The following is a 19,882-nucleotide window of genomic DNA, read 5'->3' on the forward strand; positions in this document are numbered from 1 at the left end:
GAATACACTGCAAGCTCCTGCTCTGTCCTGAGAACGAGTCATTGAGCTCACTGTTTTAATATTTTTGTGAATGAGAAGGCCAGTTAATTCTACCTTACAGGTCTTTTCTTGATTATGAATATATTGATTACCAAAATGTATGAAAATCTGGCCTTCGCCTTTTCTCTCCCGTGTTGAAAAGCCAGCATCCTTTAACTTTCATTCATACGGTCCACTCATGAGCCTTTCTGTTCTTTCTTAAAACCCTCTAAACCTTTTCTTATTTTATATAGAAATCCAGAGTCACCGAGAATCAGCAGTGTCTTCCCTTAGAGTTCTGAGTTTTCATACCTACACGTGGCCATCCTGTTTGCCTGCCATCTTGACAGGCAGTTTTGGTTGCTGTCAGGCCATGTAGTGTTTCTGTCTATTCTCAGGTATCCACATAACCCCCCAACCCCAACTGCACTTTGTGTTTCATGACTACAGTAAATGCCCCATCCCTCTGTATCTCCAGTGCATCCTGACGCCCCATCCCTCTGTATCTCAATGCATCCTGGATATATTAACTTTACTTTGTGTCTGAATGAAATTGTATGATTCTGATCCTTGAGTCATTCTAACTTCTGCTTCCCTGTGAATGACTGTCGGTGTCCAGGACACTCGACAGTGCCATGTACCGCTCAGGCCCAGTGCACACTGGTTTTTATTCCCCGTAGAATCATGATCAGGCCTATTGCTCCAGTTTTCCAGCACTTGTGACTTTGAGGAGATGTTGTAAAGAACCTACAGGTACTCTTCCTCGGTGGGTGAGAGTTGTGATTTGTTCGGTCATTTATTAACTTAAAAATACAACTTGAATTCTGGATGGCCACTTGACCTTTTCAAATTTCAGAAGCTGCCTCTCCTTTCTTCTTTGGGAGATGAACTCTTGACCTGTGCTTTAATTGATTATATTTTTCAAGCAAGTTGTGCCCTGGCAATTTTCTCTTTTTCATAGTTCTCTGGACAGGATCGTGGGTTATAGGTTTTATATTTGATGTGTTGGCTTTTACACTGTGTTCTTTCTTGCCTTCTCTCCCATTTTAGTCAGCTTTCTGATATCCCCTGGCCCAGCCTTGAAGTGTTTCTTGCTGCTTGATTTACTATGTGTTACAGGGTGGGTGCATTTTAAGTGAATAACATGTGTGAAGACCTCACATAGTGAATTTTAATTCTGACGGCGTGTTGTTGATACTTCTGTTTACTGGTGAAAGTATCCAGCCATGTGATCATCACCTAGGTCAGGATACAAATACTTTACCGCCTTAGAAGTTTCACTCATGCCCCTTTCCTGTTAGTGCCACTTCCCACAGAGGCAGCTACTGTTCCAACTTCTGCCAGGTTTCTTTGAGATTCATCTTGGGGTGTCTTTTAGATTCCTCCATGTGGTTGCTTCTATCCGTACGTAGTTTATTCCTTGTTCTTGTTGTGTGTTCCGAAATGTGAACGGGCCACTTTATCTTACACATTCTCCTGCTGGTGGATGCTTGGGTTATATAAGTTGGTTTGTGGAAATAAGCATTCATTCCTGCTTAAGACTTACTCGTCAGCTTGAAGAAATATTCTAGACATGGTGAGTATCCCAGAGATTTCTCTGTTCACTTCGTCCTGCTCAATAGGAAGATCCGAGGATATAACTAAGTGTTACAGAGGTTTGGAGAAGGAAGGCCCCTTGGCTGATAATTAAAGGTACTATTCATCACTTAAGGACCCCATGACCTAAAGTGATGGGAGGAACATGTTGTGAGAAGGAGGAGGCTAGTTAGTAGTATCATCAAGAGTGTGTGCCAAGCAAACACAGCTTTTCATCCAGATCTCTATTGCTTAGTAACTGGGTGACCTTAGATTGCTTAATATCTCATTTGTGTCACCTTTAGGGTAGAGATGACATTACCTACCTTTCATAGTCTGTGTTCAGATTACACACAGTACAATGCTCAGATGGGGAGGGATGTGGAAAATGAAGTCCTAGCCAAGGAGTGGAGAGTGGTCAGAGTTGCCCTCTGGTTCCCAAGGCTTGCAACCTGACTGCATTCACTGCTCCGCATATTGTTCCCGTGCCTCTGCACAGTGACCGCCCAGTGCCACTCTAGGCATCTCAGACAGGTGCAGGGTCTGCTGGGGGGACAGAATAAACAAATCAGCACAGCGGACACAAAGAACCAAGAGAAGATAACTAGTGATGCAAGAGAGTAGACAGGGTGTTGAAAGTAAGTTCTGAAACCTGGGTAGAGCCAGGACTTGTGTTTAACAGGAAATCTGATTCATGAGGAGAAAAGTAGCAACTGACACTTAGGATTCTGCTCACAGTTTGTTACATTTTATTTTTAAGGGTGATTGTTTTTATTAAGGTGATGTATTTCATGAAAATAACTATGAAGTATTTGCATTTTTTGTTTTCCTAGCAGGGAGGCACCCAGATGCCACTTCATATGCTCATCTCTATGAAGAAGGCATAGGAGGTTGCTCAGGGGGCTGAATTCTTTGTTTTGTCAGCTTCTTCCAGATCCATGGGCCCCAGACCTGGTTAATCTTTATGAGTTGGTGATTTCTCCTGGTCTCCTCTAGCCCTGTGCGGTCCTGGAACAGCTGGATCTGCGGTGGTCTCGGGAGATGTGAATGAGCACAGAGCCATTGGGTTCCCCTAGGAAAGAAAGGGGTCCTTCCTGTTTATTTGTAAAATTCAGATCATGGGATTTTTCCAGAGTACATGCTTTTCTAAGGTGGGTACACATGCTCTTTTGCTGGAGAGGGAAATTTGCATAGCACGAGTCTGGTTCAACAGACACTCTGGGGGAGAAAATAAGATTGCACGTTTCAGGTTGACTTTCCCGCCTAACTAGGATTTTCCTATTTTGTCACCAGGCCAGAAACTTTATGACTAGCAGCATTGTTTTCGCTTCTAAGCAGAGCCACTTAAAAAGAGTGCCCCCCTCCCCCATTAGAACTGCAATTAACAGTTTATCAGATTAAACAGAGACTCTGGACCTCCTCTCCTTCCCCAGAAATTGAATCAAAAGACTACTTGAAATGGTAACAAGGAATTGTTACTGGTTTTCATGTTGGTAATTTTTAGCTGATAAGTGTCACCCTTTTCATCCAGTAGTCTTTCAGTGGGGTTTATTCAGAAGTGAAAACCATGCCAGTAGGGAATGTCTTTTGTCCCTGCCTATGGTGTACTTATGCAGGATCTAAGTTTCTCATGCCCATTACAAACGTTCCTCTTGTTTTAGATGTTCTGTTAATGACCCAGGGAGTGGTGTTTATAAAGGTGTGGGCATAATTTTAATAATAAAAGTGTGTGCCCTGAAGCCTGAGATCTAGACAAGCTTTGTTTTGTATCAGTGAGTTGTTTTGATATCAATCAGTAAATTTCTGGCCCTGTCACAATTGAGGATTAAAATAAAAGCAAAAAAAAAAAAAAAGAGTGTGGGAACACCTAACCTGCAGAAGTGTTTGGCCTCCAGGGTAGGTTGTGACCAACTGGAGCCGGTTCTCATCCCAGCTCGTGGGGGATCTGTAACCGTTTGGAGTGCATGGATTGGTTCAGTTCAGTAAACTGTTTCATAAATAGTTCCTGTTCTTTAGCATAGTATATATAACCTTTTTGGGAGACTCTAACTAGATCATTTCAACAGTGTGCTAAGCTCTGATTGGGACAGACACAAGACGTCCCCTCCCCACTCACCCCTCCTTCCCCCGAGGAGGACCTTTAGCCCAGCCTAGGAAGAGGTGGTGCTCGCAGAGACCCTGAAAAAGCCATGTCTGTGCAGAATGATTTCATTCTCTTGATTCCAGCACTGTGTTCTTGGTACTAACTTAAATCCCTACTTTAAACTGAGGTAAAGAGCGCACTTGGCTAGAACCAAGTCTTGGAAAGCAGGAGTTCGGGGTTCTGCGGTGACTTTGCCAAAGAATAACTTTGTGTTTGCCTCCTACTTTCCTTCTTTAAAATAAGCATATTTTTTAATCTGTCTAAATGCAAAGACTTACTGTAATTAGTATTGGCCACATTGATATTAAAATAGAAATATTTCTATCATCAGAAGAGAAATTGATATGTGTTCCAGGTAGACACCCAGTGGTCCTGGCTGCCTATTTTGGAGACCATTCTGAACAGTTACTTGTCTTTGAGGTGTTCACAGCCCGGGGCGGTTCTTTTACACCTGTGAATGGTGGAGTGCACTTCTGAATTTTCCTTCATCTTATTCCTCAAACCATAAAACGTGCTTTTCTTGTTTTCATTGCAAAGCATTACCTGTGACATTAAAATAGTTTAGAGATGTAAGCAGTTAAATTTCAACTCCAGTAGTTTAAAGAAAAACTGAAGGTTTCTTGCCTCCTAGTTGTGAGTCCCAGCCTGTCCTCTTGCACCCCCTAGGTCTTCTGATTCAGATGCTAATGTGGTGCTTTTCTCCTGACCTCTGAACTCTTGCTGTCAAGGTCAGCCTCTTCACACACCACCACAAGGACAGCTCTGTCTAGCCAAAGGCTTGGTCAGGGTCCAGTCAGCAAAATCAGTCCCTCACCACCCCAGGCAAGTACACAGAAGACACTGAGGTCCAGGGCTGTTGGTTAATCTGGTCTGTCTGGTCTCATTTTGCCCTCAGCCGTGTTGTGTGGCAAAGACTAGTGCAGTGCAGAGGGGGACTGCCTTGGCTGGACCCACCCTGGGAAAGCGAGTGCAGGCGGAGTTGTTGATATGAAATGGGGTGAGTACATCTGAAACATCCGCACCGTTATTCATCCTTCAGTGTTCCCTTTGGCACCGTTACTGTAGAATAATTTCAGAGCATTCAGGAAAAATGTTTTGACTCCCAGTTAAGAAGCAGTTTAGACCACGCCCCCTTTAAAAGGCAAATCACACACACACTGGGACCTTGTGAGCAAAGTGAAGGTGTTTCTGTCCAGTGCTTTTCTGGATTCGGTGGCATACCAGTGAGTCCCACAGTTAAGTGCCTCACGTGCGTAGTTTCCTTGCTTTCACACTTTACCACTTTTAAGGCCCTCATTCCTAGTTTCAGATCTATTTTCAGTCATTTTATTGCTGTATATAAGCCTTAAAGGGATTTGCCAGAAAGCCAGGGTGGAACACATTTTTAAATTTACTTTGCTCTGTGGTTCAGTGACATGGAGAGGACAGCCAGGGATGTGTTTGTGTGTTGAAAAGGTTAGAGTAGTTCCTTCAGTGTCCCTCCGATCAGGCATTTGTCAAGGAAAACCGACCTTGGACCCTCTCCTCACTCTGCTATTAAAATAAAGGGGTTCCATATAGTCATGTGCAGCTGTGTGCACAGAAAATCTCAGGGTAGATTCAGGATCAAGAAGAATTATCTGAACTTGAGTATAAGTCAAAGGATGGCTGCATGCAGTTGTAATGTCCTGTTGGAGCAAGTCTAGCAGGTTCACTGGGGTTGCTTTAACTCTGCAACGTGGCTCTTAAAGTCGAGTCCCCACGTCAGTCACCTGGGAGCCTGTTAGAAATGCAGTCTCCACCCCACCCTTCCTACTAAATAGAAGACTTAGAGGGCCCAGCAATGTGTTGTAGCTAGACCTCCAGCTGCTTCAGTGGAGCTACAGTTTAAGAACAACAGTGGTAGTGAATGGCAACTATTATTTATAACACCTTAATAATAAACTAATAATATTGATGAGTAGTGATCATAGTCTGGAGATGTAAAAATAAGTTTAGTCGTGTGTAAAACCCCAGCGTCCCCAGTGAAAACACATTCTTGTTTTCTCTTGCAAGCCGGTTGAGCTACTCTTCAGCCCCAGGTGCTGAGCGACTAGAAACCCGATCGTGGGAAAACGGCTTAGAAACCAAACCAGAATTAGGAATTGCTTCACTGTTTTACCATCTTCTTTGCGAAAGTAAACAAGAATGCCTTGTCATTCTCCCATCTTTCACGTGTGAAACTCCTGAGTCACAGGAGCCTTGGGAAGCATCTGAACCAATTAACAGTTTTAGGGAATGCTGTTTTCTCTGCGAAGGGTGCCCATCTGATCACCCAGTTCCCACAGCTGCCTTTTTGGCTTGTGCCTTGTTTTGAATTTGCTCCATTGATCATATCTGCTGTGCGATTAGGAGGTTTGGGGAACGAAGTCTGTGAGGAGAGCATTGGCTCTGGAGGGCCAAGCTCAGTCGAGTAGCGTGTCCATCCAGGTGTGATGCGGGCACAAGTTGTCCCACGGTGCTTGGTGAGAAGCTGCCTGGGAGCGACGCCCTTTCTTCCTCCACTTCTGTGATATGATGATACTCAGACTGTGTCTAGGGGCCCAGTGGCCTCGTTATTTTGAAGGCCGGCCAAGAAATGCCTTCATCTGTAAGTGTTCTTGAGGGAACGGTCATTATTTCATGTCACCATGATGCTGAGGGGCCTTTCAGCAATGGAAGGTCGGCCGTGGTCAGGGTGCCCTGTGTGACCAAGGTTGTCAGTGAGTCAGTCGGTCTCAGTGTAGTCGTGCTGGTGTGTTATTAGTAATCTGTTAGGCAGCTACGTGGTATCATTCGAGCTGCCATGTGGGAAGGACTGCATGCGCCTGGGTGCAGCTCTTCAGCTTCAGGGCCTGATGTTTTTCCTAGGGCCACTCCATATCTATGTTCGTTGTTTCCTGTCTGATGTGTGGTCATGTAGGGGTTTTAGAAAGTTTACTAGTAAAAGACATTCAAATAGCTTGCTTTTATTAGAACTTTAAACAATGAATAAAGATATGTAATTTGAACATGAATTTTCTTGGGTTTTTTCAAAATTCTAGTAAAGATTTATTATTTGCTTTCCAGAATTCCACTTGGCTAAAGAAGCTATTTAAGATGTAGAAACTGGTGAAGTTCTCTGACCTCACCATAAATTTAATTTATTTGATCGGTGGACCTCACATTACGGTAATTAGAAGGTGTCCTAGCTGGTGTGGCTCAGTTGATTGATCATAGTCCCATGCACCAGGGGGTTGCCAGTTCGCTTTCCCGTCAGGGCACATGCCCAGGCTCAATCCCTGGTATGGGGCTTGCAGGAGACAGCCAGTCGACTTTGCCTCTCATCTATGTTTCTCTCTTTTCTCCCCCCCCTTCCTCTCTCTCTAAAAATCAATAAAAACATTTTGAAAAAAGATAGTTGGGAGTTAAAGACCCTCTGCTTTAAACAAATTCAAAATGTAAAATATATAGTTTTTTAAATAATAAAAATAGCAACTCTATGAAGACCTCAAACTACTGATTCTGAAAGTAATAAGAATTTAAAAGTTTCTGATTTGCAACAAGAAATGCAAATGTTACATATATAATTGAGTCATAGAAAATTTGGTACACCATACCTTTGACTTCTTAATTCTGACTGACCGGCTATTGTATGTTGAGGTTATATGTTGAGTTCTGAGCCTCTGTCCCTCTGCTCCTTACAAATTGAGGTGGAGGAACATGAGTCAGTTAACTTCCAGTATGACCCTGCTTAGCTGTGGAGATATTTAAGTAAGATACTGAAGTCAAAGCTTCTATCTGTGACCTAAAGCAGACCTTGGGAATGCTGAATGAAGGAGTCCCCCCACTCCTTGGAATACATAGAGGGAGAGGTTTTGGATTTCTGGAAACATTGAGATATGTGAGAATTTGTTTTGGAAAGCCCTCACCTAAGATCATCTCAGGGTTGGTTTGTCCTGGTTTCAGCCCTGGCTTGCCTTTCCCATAGTAGAGTGAATGTGACCCAGAGCCTGGTGGGGAAACCGAGGTTCTGAGAATCACCTCTGTTCAATGTGCTTCCCTCTTTGCCCACTCTAGGTCTCTAGCTCACCTATTTAAGATTTAAGAAAGAGCAGCTTTGTCAGCTTTGAAACACTCAGACCTTTTAAGGTACCTGACTTGTTTGTGGCAAATCCTCAAAACGAATGTATCTGTGTGCATGAAGAGCCATCTGGTATGAAGGTTAGGGAATGCGTTTTAAATTCAGAGTAAATAGATTGGAAACCTAGCCCCCCACTTACTAGCTCTGTGACCTTGAGCAAGTTATTTAAATGAGCTCTGCTTCAGTATTCTCATCTGTAAAATGGAAATAAAACTAGGAGTTTGGGAAGGATTAAGTTAGTTAATACATGCAAAGCACTTGGAAAGATGCCTAGCATATAGTAAATGCTCAATAAATACTGTCATTGTCATTAGTATAGTAGCAGTAGTAATAGTTATAAGTAGCAGTAATTGTAATGTCTCTTAAAAGTTAAATCACCCACTCACCCCTACCACCTTCCCCATTCCCCCGTAAACATGGGCACCATTGGTAAGGTTAAAGTCTTTTGCCTAAGGTAGTGCTGTCCAGCAGAGCTTCCTGTGATGATGGACATGTTCTATCTCCATGTTCTCCAGCTCGACAGCCACTGATACCATGTGGCTGATGGGACTGTGTTGGGCAGTGCAGGTCTAGGTAGTGTTTCCACTGGGTTGATTGTCATGTTTTACCAACACTAATTCTATAAATAGCTTTTCTCCGTAAGAGATGTGTATTCTTATACTACATTTGTAATCTCTTTGAACCCAGAATTGACTAAACATTGATTTGCTTTGCCTCATAAAGTATTGGTAGTTTACTTTAAAAGATGTTACAGGAAACACATGGTATGTATGAAAGGAGCAAACCCAGACTAGCCCTATGTTAACCACTGTTGTTTTGTTTCCATGTCACTGTTTTTTTTGTTTTTTGTTTGTTTGTTTTAAATATATCTTTATTGATTTCAGAGAGAGGAAAGGAGAGGGAGAGAGAGAGATAGAAACATCAGTGATGAGAGAGTCATTGATCTAGCCCGCAACCCGGGCATGTGCCCTGACCAGGAATCGAACCCCGATCGCCTGGATCCTAGGTCGACGCTCAACCTCTGAGCCATGACCTACTGGGCTCCCTGTCACTGTTGATGTGCCTTCCTGGGACTTGGGACAGCTTCCCTCTCGTATCATCTGTTGTCAGTAAATAAGTTATTCTGCCAGGAATACTCTGACCGTATACTAGCAGGTAAATGTGTCCCCCAGTTCAGTCCTGTTCTCATAAACTGCACATGTAGATGGCAGCACTGTCAGATGTCTGTGGCTAAAGACCTGGTATGAACTTCCTGTGAATTTGCTTTAACAGCAGTAACAGTAGCAGGCACTGTTCTAAATGCACCACATGATTTAGCTCATTTCATCTTCACAGCCACTCTGTGGAGTGATGCTGTCATTACCCCGTCTTATAGACACAGAAACGGAGGCAGGGAGAGACCTGGAAACTAGCCTGAGTTTCACAGCTCGTTCATTGACAGGGCTGGGACCTGACCCCAGGCAGGCCAGCTCAGAACCCAGGATCTTAGCCATAGTTCCTCATGTTGACTCTTTGGTGCTGACTGTATTTTGGGATTCAGAATTGTTCAGGTTTGAGAATGGGAATGTGGCGCATATGCCCTTAGAGTGCCTGGTGTGGGATCTGGAGCAGCACCCTGCAATCACACAGGCTAGTATCTCTGCATCAGCAGTAAGGAGTGCGCACACCAGGGGTTAAGTAAAGATGCCACAGCCTCGTCATTACAGGTCAAGTTTTGTTGTCAATGAGTTTTGGAAAAAATGGGTTTTCAGAACCCTGAGGATATTGGGATTTGAGTAAGGGATTGGGAAGCTCCTCTCTCTGTAGCCTCTCACAGGCCTCCATCAGATGGAGCGAGTTTAGGTAAAGCGCAGGAAAAGAAAGTGACATTGAATTCATAGTTCTCATTTTTAACAACTGAAATAGCTTTGTTTTTCCCCAATCACAATGAGCACGTGTCACATTTTGCAAAGTTCAGCCAATACAGAAAAGCTTATAAAGAAGATAGTGAAACCGGTCCATAGTCTTATCATTCAGAGAACAACTGCTTATCGACCTTCTAGACTTTATGTGTAATAAACACCTGTAGGGAAGTAGATTATTTAAGTGAGCTCCAGGGGCCTAGATTCGGATTCCCTCTCTGACCCTAGCTGGGTGTGTGGCCTGGGGAAGGCAGCCACTCTGCCTGCGTTTATCCAGTCAGTGGAGTGGCAGGGGTACCTGCCTCCTCGGGGTTTGTAAGCATTGAGTGAACTGACTGTGTGAAGCACTAGGACTAGTGCCGTCATTAGTCCCTGTCACCTGCTGCTTCAGTTTTACTTAGAGCGTGGGCGTTCTTCTAGGGCACAGAGAGCCACGCAGTTTCATTGCCAAACAGTGTTGTCTTATGTGGGTCATCCTTGCTGTTTACACACTGCAGATGAGCAGCCTTGTATCTAATTCTTTATTTTTATTTGCCCAGCTATCTCATTAGATTAATTCCTAGAAGTGGAATTGCTGGTTTAAAGCATATGCACTAACAGTGTTTGATACAGTTGTCCAGTTTACATTAAAACTATTTTTTGTTTCCATGTTTCTGGTATTTTATGGACCCTTGGTCCGCTGCTTCACTTTATACACTGGGTTTTAAAAGCCAGGATTCCCCGTATTGCAAATCTAAACCCACATTCCAGTTTGGAAGGTTTCTAAGTTACTGCTCTGCTGATATCTGTTAGATATTTTATATTTTATTTACTTTTTCTAACTTTTTCACAGTACTTATGAGCCCAAGGTAGGGGCAAGAAGGTGAAGATTTATTTGCTGTTTCACAAATCATCTTTGGGTGACACTAGCGTTTTAACTAGACCATTATATTTAGCTAGGTTTTCTGGTGGAGCTAGGGAGCCACCTCCTAGGAAGGCAGACATTTTCAACCAGAAGTCACGAGACTCTGAAGGAGGACAGATGGCAACCAGCCATGGTTCCTGGGGAGGAGGGGAGGAGGAACTGACTGACTCGAGACCTGTTCTGGAGAAGCTGGATTTCTGAAGTGGATCCATTGCTTCAGCGTCTGTCCTACTAAGAAAATTCAGAAAAGCTGGTGCCACACGACACAGTGTTCCTAGTGCGCACTCGCTCCAGTTCCAGGAAGTGCACCTTCTCAGTGAGTCATGGGACGTTACCCTCAAGCTGCATCCCAGGAAGACAGTCCCTGCTCCACCTGTTCAACCTCAGGCTTGGAATCTCACCCTCGGAGCAGCCTGAGTAGGGCTTTCAGACCACGTTCCCAAGCCCTTGCTGAAGGGGGCGGGGAGGCTGCCCACCGAAATTGGAACACCTCAGCCACTGTGGGTTAACAGGCTACTGTGATTCTTTTGGATAATGGGTCCAGCGCCTGTAACAATAGTGACAGCAAATTCTTTATAATGTTCCAGTGGTTACTGACAACTGTGTTTTGAGACAGACTACTCTGTTCTTCAGCGTACTAACAGTGGCCTGTAGAGCAGGGCATTGAAAGAAATAGCTATTGTTGTTCAAGGACCAAAAGCTCTGAAAAGTGTGCTCCTGTGGGACATTTGTTTTCCCTAAAGTTTCCCAGCATGAGCCAAATTTCTGTTGTTTCAAAATGTAGTCAACATCGCTAGCTGAGGGGTCCAGCCAGGAGGGCCTACTAGCCACCATGGGTGTGAGGCTTCAGAGTCAAGGATGCCTTCATGGTGAGCCTAGAAAGTCTGCTCCCGCTCATGCTAGTGGCCCATACCCCCCGGGCAAGTGAGAACTGCATTCTTCCTGCCTCCTTTTCACCTGGGTTTGGAGCAGTTATCTTTAAGTGGCGTCAGACATCTAGCCTCTGTATGTGCCTTCTCCTCCCTGGATCCCTCACATTCTTTCCTGTGTGCTCTCTGTTAAGCTTATGAAGGGATAGGCAGGAGAGTCAGCAGTCACTGGGCCCCCGCTGTGTGCCAGGCACTGTGCTACGTGCTTTCAGTGTATTATTTGATAGCAGAGCAGCCTAATAAGCTAGTACTCTCATCCCTAATTTCAGGTGAGCAAAACCAAGGCTGCGAGGAAACTTTCCTCTCACTCAGGTTCCTGTTTTCATTATAAAGACGTGTTCCTTGGTGACGGTTTCCTCACAAATCTGCAGGCCCCGCTTTGTCCCCCCCCTCTGGTGCTGTGCACACTTGGTTCCCGTTCTGTCCCTCTCCAGGGAAAGGTTATCTACAGACGACAAACCTGTGGCTTCTCGTAGACCCTGAGTCCTAACTGTGCTCTTACTGACTTCTCCCAGGGTCCTATCCTTCCCCCAAAGCTGGAGCAACTTTGGTCGTGTACAAGGACCTGCTCGTGCTGTTTGGTGGCTGGACACGGCCAAGCCCTTACCCGCTGCACCAACCAGAGAGATTCTTTGATGAAATACACACTTACTCACCCTCTAAAAACTGGTAAGCCACAGAGATAAGTTCTTTTCAGTCTGGAATAAAATATTTTAAATGAATGGATTCCTTGTATATTTTGCAAATTTTATGAAAGCTGTGGAATCTTTTCTTAGAAGAAAAATTTTTACATATGCACAGATTTTCCCTATAGTTTCAGGAGGTTTCCAAGACCCCTTAAAACCTAAAGTTAAGAACCCTTATTCCAAAGAGAAAACATGGGAGAGACTCCCTCTTTCGAGAAGAGTGAATGGGCCAGTTGAAGAACAGGGAGCCCTTCAGCTTTGGCTGCCGGCTCTAGGAGTGCTGTGGATCCGGTGATTCCTGACTTCCTGGCCCCTCCTGTCTTTGTGTCAGGTGGAACTGCATTGTGACGACCCACGGGCCCCCTCCCATGGCCGGCCATTCCTCCTGTGTGGTAGATGATAAGATGATTGTCTTTGGTGGCTCCTTAGGATCCCGGCAAATGTAAGTATATTTGGTTTGCTCTCTGTCCACCTGAAGGTAAATACTCCTGGGAATGACAGGTCAGCAAAGTGAACTGGTCGGGGGCAATACTCCTGAGCATGGTTCTGACTGGTCCAACTCGTTATCTCACCCTAGCACTCCATTTTTGATCGCCTGGTCACATCCCAGTAAGTTGAAAAACTTGCTCTGTAGAATCAGGTCTGTGTCGTCTCTCTTGTTTGGTATGTGGTTCTGTTAGATGGGGTCAAATTCTGATGGAACCTCCACCTTGTCTGCTGCTACCTGTGCCTCTGGAAGGCCACCTTCCTTTATGACCCAGTCCATGCGCTTTGGGGCTCTAGAGAAGGAGAGAGGTACAGCAGCAGAACAGATGGAAATGGTTCGCTCCCCGAATGCGATGGGCTGGGGGCGTGGGTAGAAGCAAGGAAACTGAAGCCTGACACGCTTCCCTTGGGCTGTTGTCATACCCACTGTCCTCTCCACCCCAGCCATGCTGGCTAGCTCGGGCGAAGCTGAGCGAGAGCACTCACCTGTTTCACTGTTTACTTGGCAGCGTGCGCTCTCCTTTGAGTGAGGGGGTTTCAGGGTTAGGGTATTGAGCTCTCCTTCCAGTGTTCCTGTGTGTGAGTAAATGACCTTACAGAGGGGGCCATAAAACAGAGACTGCCATCTGGAGTCTGTCCTTGCTCTACTGGTCCCTGGGGGTAGAGATGCCAGTTTGTCTTTGATGAAGCCATAGCGCTCATTAGCAGTGGCGAAATTACTTTTTGTAGCCAGAATAACTTTTTTTCTTCCTTCTAGTCTTTGCTTTTGAAAGACTCTATCTTGGCCCTGGCCAGGTAGCTTAGTTGGTTAGAATGTCATCCTGATACACCAAGGCGGTGGGTTTGATCCCCAGTCAGAACACATATAAGACCGGGCCAGGGCACCAGTTAACTCTTTAGGTGTTCGTGTGTGACTACAGACGTGACTCAGACAAGCAAGGCTTTATGCATCGGTGGGAAGAGCAAAGGTTTGAAGGGCTTGAGATGGGTTCCAGGGAAGGGAGCAGAAGAACAATAGTTTAAGTGCTGACTATGAGCTTGGCACTCTGTGGGGCGTCTTTATCAACATAACTTTATTTGCATCAGCTCTGTGGTCCCCAGTGGCTCCCAACCCCTTCATCCTATGTCCTTATCTTACAGGAGCAATGATGTCTGGGTCCTTGACCTCGAGCAGTGGGCGTGGTCCAAGCCAAACATCTCTGGTCCCAGTCCTCATCCTCGAGGTGGCCAGTCTCAGGTGCTCAGGAATTAAAATAGCTATTTAGCAGATTGCAGCATCTTTCAGTCAGGGTGGGAGAGGGAGGAGGGAGTCAGGGAAGCTGCCAACCTGCATGAGCCAAAAGAGAATTTGTCATTATTTTTGCTGGTATTTGCTTTTCAACTTCTAATGGGTTATATTTATTTTTAGTGGCTTTATATGATGCCTCTCCCCAATGCATCTACTTTGCTGTTTTATCCCTTAAGAGAGCCCTGTATCTAATGTGGGTGGTACTCTCATGTTCGTGTGTGACCCACAAAGAGTATATCCATTCAGTGGGCCATCAGTTTGTTCACAGGGATCACAGGGATATGGGAGAATGGAGGGTGTGGTGATAGAAGTAACACTCCCATTCGGGAGCTGGATGGGCTGTTTTCATATACACCTGGAGCATAGCAGGTCAGGTGCCTGTGTCTTTACAGCTTTGTTTAAATTTCTTCCTGTCCCCAGATTGTCATAGATGATGCAACTATCTTGATCCTCGGCGGGTGTGGCGGCCCCAATGCCGTGAGTATTGCTGCCTTGTCATCCTGTGCATGTGCTGCAAGGTGTCAAAACTAGCTTCCCCCTCCCATCTGTAAGACTGTTTCTGTGGCATTTCATTCAGAGAGTACCTTTTCCTTTGGGCATATGGCCTTGTATTTTCCAGCTTTTTCCTCTGCCTTTTTTGGGCAGGGGGGGTGCTTTTAATCAGAAACACTCATCTCTTGAACATTCATATCTGTGTTCTTCCCCTCCCATCTCTTACCCTCCCGTTTCCTCTTTAGGTCGTGAGGTTTGCTGCTATCATTTTTTCAAGAAGGGATGGGATAGGGAAACAGGTTGATAGCTGTCAGAGTTTACATGGAATTTATTTTAAGACTGCAGGATCAGACAGTTATGTATTATCATCTCCCCACTCCCCACTGCCTCACACACAGAAAACCACAGGCAAAATTCAGAACCACTCAAAATCAATTTCTGGGTCACTCACGCTGCCTTGTGCCCAGCCAGTGGAGATCTCTGAGAGGATGAGGCACAGGTGAGCGAAGAGCCGAGGATGCAGCTTTCTCTCCGAGGAGCCCGGGTGCTCTCTAGGCCAGACAGCACATCTGAGGTGCCCGCTCTGTGCGCACGCATGTGTATGTGTGTGTGTGGCAGGAACTACACCTGAGTCCTGCTGGTCCCTCTCTTTCAGCTGTTCAAGGACGCCTGGTTGTTGCACATGCACCCAGGTCCCTGGGCCTGGCAGCCACTGAAGGTAGAGCATGAGGATCACGGGGCCCCAGAGCTGTGGTGCCATCCAGCTTGCCGGGTAAGCAGGGAGCTGGCGGCCCTGAGGAGGGGGTGCCTAAACTGTACCACCAAGTTAACCTGTCAGATTTTCAAGCACATCTGTATGGGAAATGAAAACACCTTGATGTCACAGAGGAGGTGGACATTAACCCTAGCTCCTTGGGGGTTTCTCACATGTGAGTCACTAGAAGAGAAACCAAGTGGGCCCCAGTCACCCTTGAAGTCCCAGCTGTAAGCATCTCTTTGTCTATAAAGTTTTCTCCAGGGTCCCCCAAACAGAACCTGATCCCTCCCTCCACTCTGTCTTCACTTCGTAGACATAATTCTAACAATAGCATATGCCACCTCTCCTTCTAGCCTGATAAGCAGACAGCATTGTTTCCATCCCTGTATCAGGTACCTGTAAAGTGCCTGACACGTCCCAGGTGCTCACAATGAAATGTTTGACAGTTGAGTGAATGAGGAGAACTGAGCACAGGTCTCTTGCCTTCCAGGTGGGGCAGTGTGTGGTGGTCTTCAGCCAGGCTCCCAGTGGGAGAGCTCCACTCAGCCCCAGTCTGAACTCCCGCCCGTCACCCATCAGTGCCACCCCTCCAGCCCTGGTTCCCGAAACCCGAGAGCACCGCTCGCAGTCTCCAGTGAGGAGTACAGATGAAGTTCCATGTGTCAATGGTCGCTGGGGAACCCTGAGACCCCGAGCTCAGAGACAGACCCCCTCAGGTTCCAGGGAGGGAAGCCTCTCCCCAGCCAGAGGAGATGGCTCTCCCGTCCTCAACGGTGGGAGTTTATCTCCAGGAACAGCGGCTGTAGGTGGCTCTTCGTTGGACAGCCCTGTACAGGCCTTGTCTCCTAGCACTCCATCTACCACGGAGGGATGTGACCTAAAAATGGGACTTACTTTGGCCCCTCGACGGGGATCACTACCAGATCAGAAAGATCTGCGATTAGGATCAATAGATCTGAGTTGGGATCTGAAACCCGCTTCCAGTAGCAGTCACGTGGATGGCATGGACAGCAGGACAGTTGGGGGAAGCACGAGGCACCTTCCTGAACAGACGAACGGTGTTCATACCCCACCCCACGTGGCCAGCGCCCTTGCAGGGGCCGTCTCTCCGGGTGCCCTGCGCCGGAGCCTAGAAGCCATCAAAGCAATGTCACCCAAGGGTCCCCCGGCCTCCGCAGCACTCAGTCCTCCTCTGGGGTCTTCTCCAGGCTCCCCCGGGAGCCAGAGCCTGAGCAGTGGGGAAACGGTGCCCGTTCCCCGACCAGGGCCCGCCCAAGGAGACGGGCCTTCCCTACCTCCCATTGCCCGCCGCCTGGGCCACCACCCTCCACAGTCCCTCAATGTCGGCAAACCCTTGTACCAGAGCATGAACTGCAAGCCCATGCAGATGTACGTGCTGGACATTAAGGACACCAAGGAGAAGGGCCGGGTCAAGTGGAAGGTATTTAGCAGCAGCTCTGTGGTTGGCCCTCCTGAAACCAGCCTGCACACGGTGGTCCAGGGCAGGGGTGAGCTCATCATCTTCGGCGGGCTCATGGACAAGAAGCAGAATGTGAAGTACTATCCAAAAACAAATGCCCTGTACTTCGTGCGGGCCAAGAGATAATGCTCTAACCCTCTCCCTTTCCAGGCTTCTAATTGGGATTTTCCAGCGTGCGAGCATTTGGACTGAGAATTAGGAAAACAAAGGACAAGACTGCTCCCATAAACCAAAACCCCAGTTCCCAGCCTCACCTGCTCCAGGCTGGGATCAGATCTCCATTAAGAAAAAAAATTATATATAAATGTATATTCTATAGCCGACTCTGTTTACAAAGAGGGAGAGAGCTCCGCCCTGGGTCAGATAAAATGTTGCTGTGTTTTAGCAGAGGCTCTGCTGCCTTTTCTACTTGCTGGTAACTAGATCAAGGATTCAGGGAGCAGACTGGTATCAGAACTTCCCTGAGAAGCTGAAGAGCCCCTGTAGATCTCGTGTGGCCTTCTCGGAGTTAGGGAAAGAAAGCGTTTGTGTTGTGCACAGGTGAGGCCTCAGGCTCACGGGCTTCGGGTGCTGGCTGGGTAAGAGTGACCCGCAGGAAACTGCCCTCCCCTCTCAGAACCTCAGAGGGCCTGAGAAACCCTCTCCCTGCAGTGATGCCCTGTGCCTGGCCCCATGCTGCCCCTTATGATTGGGGGCCGTCACCCAGCAGGGGTTTGTCCACCTGTGTGTGTGCGCTGGGGCCGTCATGCAACCATGTAAGCAGCGACACCTGCCCCCTGGTGTCCACTGATCTTTAGTGCTCCTTTCGTGTCTCAGAAAACACTTGGTATCTGATCATGGGATTTCCGGACAATCGTACTTGGCTGCAAGTTGCCAAAAGCCACCTGTGCTCTCCTCTTCCTGGCCTCAGAAGCAGCCTTTCTTCCTTTTCTTCCTGCTTTTGTTTGTTGGTTTGCATATGCACATTTTTTTTTAAGCCCTAAAACCTTTCTCATTTTTTGTTTCTTTTATAAAGCTCCAGTGCCGAGAGAAACCTCTTGGAATGTTCTGGAGCACTCCATCTGGTGTCACTAGGGGCCTGGGAGCTCCTGGCAGCGTCCACCCAGTGCACTGCTTTTTCCTCTCGGGCGTCTCTTGACTCCCAGAGCACACTGGGCACACCATCCGTAGTTGTGAACCGTGGGGATTGTCCTGAGGGAATCGCAGGAGCAGCTCCTTCTAGAAGGTGTTTAGCTGTGTGTTGATGGCATTTTTCTGCCTGGCCCTGGAAGCAGCTCCGTCTCTGGGACTGTCTTGGCTTTTTACTTTCACGTCATTTCTGAGATAAGGTGCAGCCAACTCAAGCATTTCTTTGGTTGGCGCAGGAAGTTAGTGGTCTCTGAAACCATGGCCTGGACACCACTTAAATATGGATTTTTGGTGATTTCTAAAACCTTTTGGTCAATGGAAAGAGGACTTTTATTTTGTCTTTAGGATTTAAATTTTAACACTGCATTTCCATCCCCACTCTCACCTTTTTCCTGTTGGCATTTCCCGAGCTCAGGGCTGCAGCAGCTGGCCCTGGGCCCTGGCGTGCAGCCAGCGCTCAGCAGTCTGATGCGTGTGTTCTCTCCTGTCTCTCCCTGGCCACCAGCTCTGACAGTGCGGTCTTGGTGGGAAAGCCCCCTGATGCCAAGCCCAGGAAAGGGGCAGCACAAGGGAAGGTGTGTTCCAGAGGCTGCTCTGTGTGCTCCCCTAGATGAGGGAACTACCATGTGCCTACTTCATGTGGCGTCCAGCTGCTCAGAGTGCAGCCTCAGCTTTCCCGACTCCCCGCTCCGGGGCTGCTGCCAGTCCTCTTTTGGCAAAGACTGTTAGGTCCGTGGGACTCTTACTCACAGTGAAGCCTGGCCTGGAAGATCAGTGGTGTTGGCATTGTCACCGTGGCCAAACCTTGTTTATGGCATTGCATTTGTGCGTGGACAGTACCTCTAAACCCAGTTCTTATTTAAATATGAAGTGTTTGGAAGCCTGAGAGTGCAGAATCCCAACTTCCCCATCTTCCCCATTGTCCTGTGGCTTCCCTGAGCCAGTGGGTAACCCATTGGTTCCTTCCACTTTCCCCAAGCAGGCAGGTGACAGAGATGATTCCTTTAGAGAGTGGCCGGCTCCTCGGAATTCCCTGGTGTCCCAGTGTTACCCGCACCACTCGGAACCAGACTGGCCGTTTACAGCACTAAGGAAAATTTGCCTGGTCTCCACCTAGTGTGCGTCTTGGTGACTTCCAGGCATGGTGGGCACGCACCTGGGAGATGGCCCGGCACGGTCACCCAGTTGTCTCCTCGGCCCCTGGAGCACATATGCGGTGGAACTGCAGGCAGCTCGGCTGGGGTGACCACGTCCACAGTGCCTGGATGCCTCGGTCAGATCAGATCTAACTGCAACTCCAGCTTTGACACGATGCCAACTTTGTCTTAAAATTCACTGAGAAAAATGAGACAAAATATATTTTTTAAACCCTCAGGAGCACCTAAAGCAAGTATTTATCAGTATTTAAGTATTTAAAGTACATTTTGTTTCTACTTGAAGCTTTAACCCCTCCCGTTCCTGCAAGCGTGCCTTGGAGAGCCCGTGTCATACTGACCCTGCCACCCTGCTGACCTCAAGTGGGAATTGTAGTCTCTTCTCACCCTCTTGGACAGAGCTTCCTGTGCCTCAGTCTGCACAGCAGAGGGGTCTGGATCTTTGCTCCTATTTTCACCTTTATCCTACGATTGGGTTTGGGCTCCACAGCCCCGCCCACCCCACATTTTGGGAGCACAATTAGGTGTGGAAACAAGCTTAAGTTGAGTGGTAAGGCCGTCCTGGGCTCACTCTCCTCTCAGCCCTCTGCTGATTTGATTTTAGTGTTCAAGTTCCCTATGGAGAGCTGAAACCATGAGCTGCCCTAGGAGCTGTGTTGGAACTCCTTAAAGAAACAGACGGGAAGAGGGGCCAACGTGAGAAATCTTGATGCTGGAGGACAGAGCGCCCCCGCTGATGGGGAGCAGAGGGACGCTTTCCTCCGGCCGCCTCATCTTTCTGGAGTCCTGCTTGGCGTCTCCTCCCCCTTACAAGTGATACT

At 47.2% G+C, this 19,882-nt stretch overlaps 1 protein-coding gene across 2 annotated transcripts in view; it reads left to right on the forward strand.

Moving 5' to 3' along the window:
• The window catches only part of FBXO42 (F-box protein 42), a 57,058-nt gene extending 38,739 nt beyond the window's left edge, over positions 1–18,319 (forward strand). For both annotated transcript variants that reach the window (XM_087820078.1, XM_016219102.2), the window contains exons 5-10: positions 12,106–12,259; positions 12,608–12,718; positions 13,903–13,999; positions 14,471–14,527; positions 15,198–15,314; positions 15,790–18,319. In XM_087820078.1, the coding sequence (XP_087676204.1) occupies positions 12,106–12,259; positions 12,608–12,718; positions 13,903–13,999; positions 14,471–14,527; positions 15,198–15,314; positions 15,790–16,905 (1,652 nt within the window). In that variant the 3' untranslated portion in view covers positions 16,906–18,319. The remainder of the gene's footprint in view (positions 1–12,105; positions 12,260–12,607; positions 12,719–13,902; positions 14,000–14,470; positions 14,528–15,197; positions 15,315–15,789) is intronic.
• Positions 18,320–19,882: the final 1,563 nt, after the last annotated feature.

Source organism: Miniopterus natalensis, chromosome 9 (assembly GCF_054644295.1).
Source record: "Miniopterus natalensis isolate mMinNat1 chromosome 9, mMinNat1.hap1, whole genome shotgun sequence".
In the NCBI taxonomy this organism is placed as follows: Eukaryota; Metazoa; Chordata; class Mammalia; order Chiroptera; family Miniopteridae; genus Miniopterus; species Miniopterus natalensis.